The 3,538-nt window shown below is 45.5% G+C and overlaps 1 protein-coding gene across 3 annotated transcripts in view; it reads right to left on the bottom strand.

The window, feature by feature from the left end:
* The window catches only part of LOC111973809 (semaphorin-6A-like), a 125,059-nt gene that overhangs the window by 55,862 nt on the left and 65,659 nt on the right, over positions 1-3,538 (bottom strand). For all 3 annotated transcript variants that reach the window (XM_024001219.2, XM_024001222.2, XM_024001220.2), the window contains exons 2-3: positions 1,081-1,224; positions 523-640 (exon numbers count right to left, since the gene is read on the bottom strand). In XM_024001219.2, the coding sequence (XP_023856987.1) occupies positions 523-640; positions 1,081-1,180 (218 nt within the window). In that variant the 5' untranslated portion in view covers positions 1,181-1,224. The remainder of the gene's footprint in view (positions 1-522; positions 641-1,080; positions 1,225-3,538) is intronic.

A 3,538-nucleotide genomic window follows, 5' to 3' on the forward strand; every position in this document is an offset into this window, starting at 1 on the left:
CCGATAGAAAAAAAGTTATAAGTATCTGACACCTGAACTCTGTGGGCTATCATCTACATGACTCCTTGGGTAATCATCTGGACAACTCTTTGGACAACCTACTTTGGGGTATCATCTGACCAGCTCTGTGTAGGTTCATCTGACAATGACTCTGTGGGTTATCAACTCTGACATGACTCAGTGGGTATCATCTGACATGACTCTGGGCGTATCATCGTCATGACATTGTGGGGATTCATTCTGACATACTCTATGCGAGTATCATCTGACATGACTCTGTTTGGGGTATCATCTGACATGACTCTGTGGGGTATCATCTGACATGACTCTGTGGGGTATCATCTGACTTGACTCTGTGGGGTATCATCTGACATGACTCTATGGKGTATCATCTGACATGACTCTATGGGGTATCATCTGACATGACTCTGTGGGGTATCATTTGACATGACTATGTGGACTATCCAAAACTGGAACTAATATGAGAGCTAGTGACCTGAGAGAAAAGGGGCGGGAACTGACCTGGCAGCGATATACAACGTTCGGTTCATAATCACGACCAGCTGGATGTCCAGTTTGTGCCGTTGTGTATTGTTTCTTCCAGGTTTGTGTCCAACAAAAGCCGGATACTGCTTTGTATCTGTGGAGAGGGAGGAACAAAAACAATAAATATAGGAAGCAATCCCCCCTCTTGCAAGGCAATGTTTTTTTTAAAAGAAGCCTGACAGAGAGAAAGGTCTCTCTGAGGTTGCTGGAGGATGCTCCAACACTGTATGGCTGGGAGGAATATAGGGTCTACCCATACAAAGAGAAAGAACAATGAGCCGCACGTGGTATTTACACTATCACACACTGCATTAAAGCCCCAACAGGAAAATACAGGATTACCCTTTGATGTAGGGTGGGCTCYATTTCAAATGCAGCTTTAACTCCTCCATTTTTTATRTTTCCCTGGGCACCAAATTAYATTCTACCTTCCAAAAGCACTCAGAGGGGAGAGGGGAGAGACGAGAAGGTAGTGGGAGGCGGTGGTTGGAAAACAGGGTGTTGGGGGAGTAGGAAATAGCTGGGTGTACTCACAGTTGCCATGTGAAATACTGATTGGCTCCGAGTCTTCTGGGAAGCCAGCCCCAGCAATCTGCAGTAGCGTGAAATACAGCAACAAGGCCTCAGACCTCATTGTAGCTCTGCTGGTTCCTTCCTCGATTACTTATTTACTTAAGCCTGTGAGGAGAAGACCAAGAAGAAAAAAATGTATTAAACAAATAAAGTCCAACTGAATTAGCTGTTTCTGTTTTTCATAGCCGATGCAATCTGTCAGATATGTATGTATATATACACTGCTCAAAAAAATAAAGGGAACACTTAAACAACACAATGTAACTCCAAGTCAATCACACTTCTATGAAATCAAACTGTCCACTTAGGAAGCAACACTGATTGACAATAAATTTCACATGCTGTTGTGCAAATGGAATAGACAAAAGGTGGAAATTATAGGCAATTAGCAAGACACCCCCAAAAGCTTGCAATACAGCTATTGAGTCATCACAATATATATATATATATATATAATATATATATATATATATTATAATATATATATATATATGTATATACACTTGCTCAAAAAAGATAAAGGGAACACATAAAACAACAATGTAACTCCAATCAATCACACTTCTGGTGAAATCAAACTGTCCACTTAGGAAGCAACACTGATTTGACAATTACATTTCACATGCTGTTGTGCTAATGGAATAGACAAAGGTGGAAATTATGGCAATTAGGCAAGACACCCCCAAAAAAGGAGTGATTCTGCAGGTGGTGGACCACAGACAACTTCTCAGTTTTCCTAATGCTTCCTGGTGATGTTTTGGGTCACTTTGAATTGCTGGCGGTGCTCTCTCACTCTAAGTGGTAGCATGAGACGGGAGTTCTACAACCCACACAAGTGGCGGTCAGGTGTGCAGTTCATCCAGGATGGCACAATCAATGCGACTTGTGGCCAAGAAAGGTTGGCTGTGCTTTCAGCGTAGTTGTCCAGAGCATGGAGGTCGTACCAGGAGACAGGCAGTATCATCCAGGAGACGTGGAGAGGCCGTAGGAGGGCTAACAAACCCAGCATGCAGGGACCGCTACCTTCCTCGCTTTGTGCAAGGAGGTGCACGGCCAGAGCGCCTGCACAAAATACCTCCAGCAGGCCAAAATGTGGATGTGTCCTGCGTGCACGGCTCAGAAACAGACTCCATGAGGGTGGTATGAGGGCCCGAGTCCACGAGGTGAGTGGGTTGTGCGTACCAGCCCAGCACAGTGCAGACGTTTTGTATTTGCCAGAGAACACCAAGATATGGCAAATTCGCCACTGCAGCACCTGTGCTACTTCACAGATTGAAAGCAGGTTCACAGCTGAGCACATGAGCACATGTGACAGCGTGACAGAGGTCTGGAGAACGCCGGTGGAGAACGTTCTGCTGCTGCAACATCCTCCAGCATGACCGTTTTTGGCGTGGGGTCAGTCGATGGTGTGGGGGTGGCATTTCTGTTGTGGGGCCCGCACAGCCCTCATGTGATCTGCCAGAGGTAGCCTGACTGCCATTAGGTACCGAGATGAGGATTCTCAGACCCTTGTGACAATGATGCTGACACATGCCATTTGTGGCTGGCTGGAGGTCATTGTTGGCATGGGCTCTGGGCAGTTGCACCTCCTTGCACAAAGGCGGAGGTAGCGTCCTGCTGCTGGGTTGTTGCCTCTGCTACGGGCTCTCACATCTCCTGATCTACTGGCTGGTATCCTTGTTAGCGCCTCCATGCTCTGGGACACTACTGCTGCTGACAGACACAGCAAAACCTTTTTTGCCAACGCTCGCATTGATGTGGCATCTGGATGAAACGCACTACCTGAGCTGGACTTGGTGTGGGTTGTAGACTGCCCGTTCTCATGCTACCTACTAGAGTGAGAGCCACGCCGCATTCAAAAGTGACCAAACCATCAGCCAGGAAGGCATAGGAACTCGAAAGTGGTTGTGGTCACACCTGCCCAGAATCACTCCTTTTTGGGTGTCTTCTAATTGCCTTAATTTCACCGTTTTGTTTATTCCATTTGCACAACAGCATGTGAAAATGTTATTGTCAATCTTTAGTTTGTTTTCCTAAGTGGACAGTTTGATTTTCATAGAGTGTGAATTACTTGGAGTTACATTGGTGTATGGTTTAAGTGTTCCCGTTTATTTTTTTTGAGCAGGTGTATATATACATACATATCTGACAGATTGCATCGGCTATGAAAAACAGAAAACAGCTAATTCAGTTGACTTTATTTGTTTAATACATTTTTTCTTCTTGGTCTTCTCCTCACAGGCTAAAGTAAATAAGTAATCGAGGAAGGAAACCAGCAGAGCTACAATGAGGTCTGAGGCCTTGTTGCTGTATTTCACGCCACTGCAGATTGCTGGGGCTGGCTTCCCAGAAGACTCGGAGCCAATCAGTATTTCACATGGCAACTGTGAGTACACCCAGCTATTTCCTACTCGCGCCA

The sequence above is a fragment of the Salvelinus sp. IW2-2015 genome, linkage group LG15, assembly GCF_002910315.2.
Source record: "Salvelinus sp. IW2-2015 linkage group LG15, ASM291031v2, whole genome shotgun sequence".
Taxonomy (NCBI): Eukaryota; Metazoa; Chordata; class Actinopteri; order Salmoniformes; family Salmonidae; genus Salvelinus; species Salvelinus sp. IW2-2015.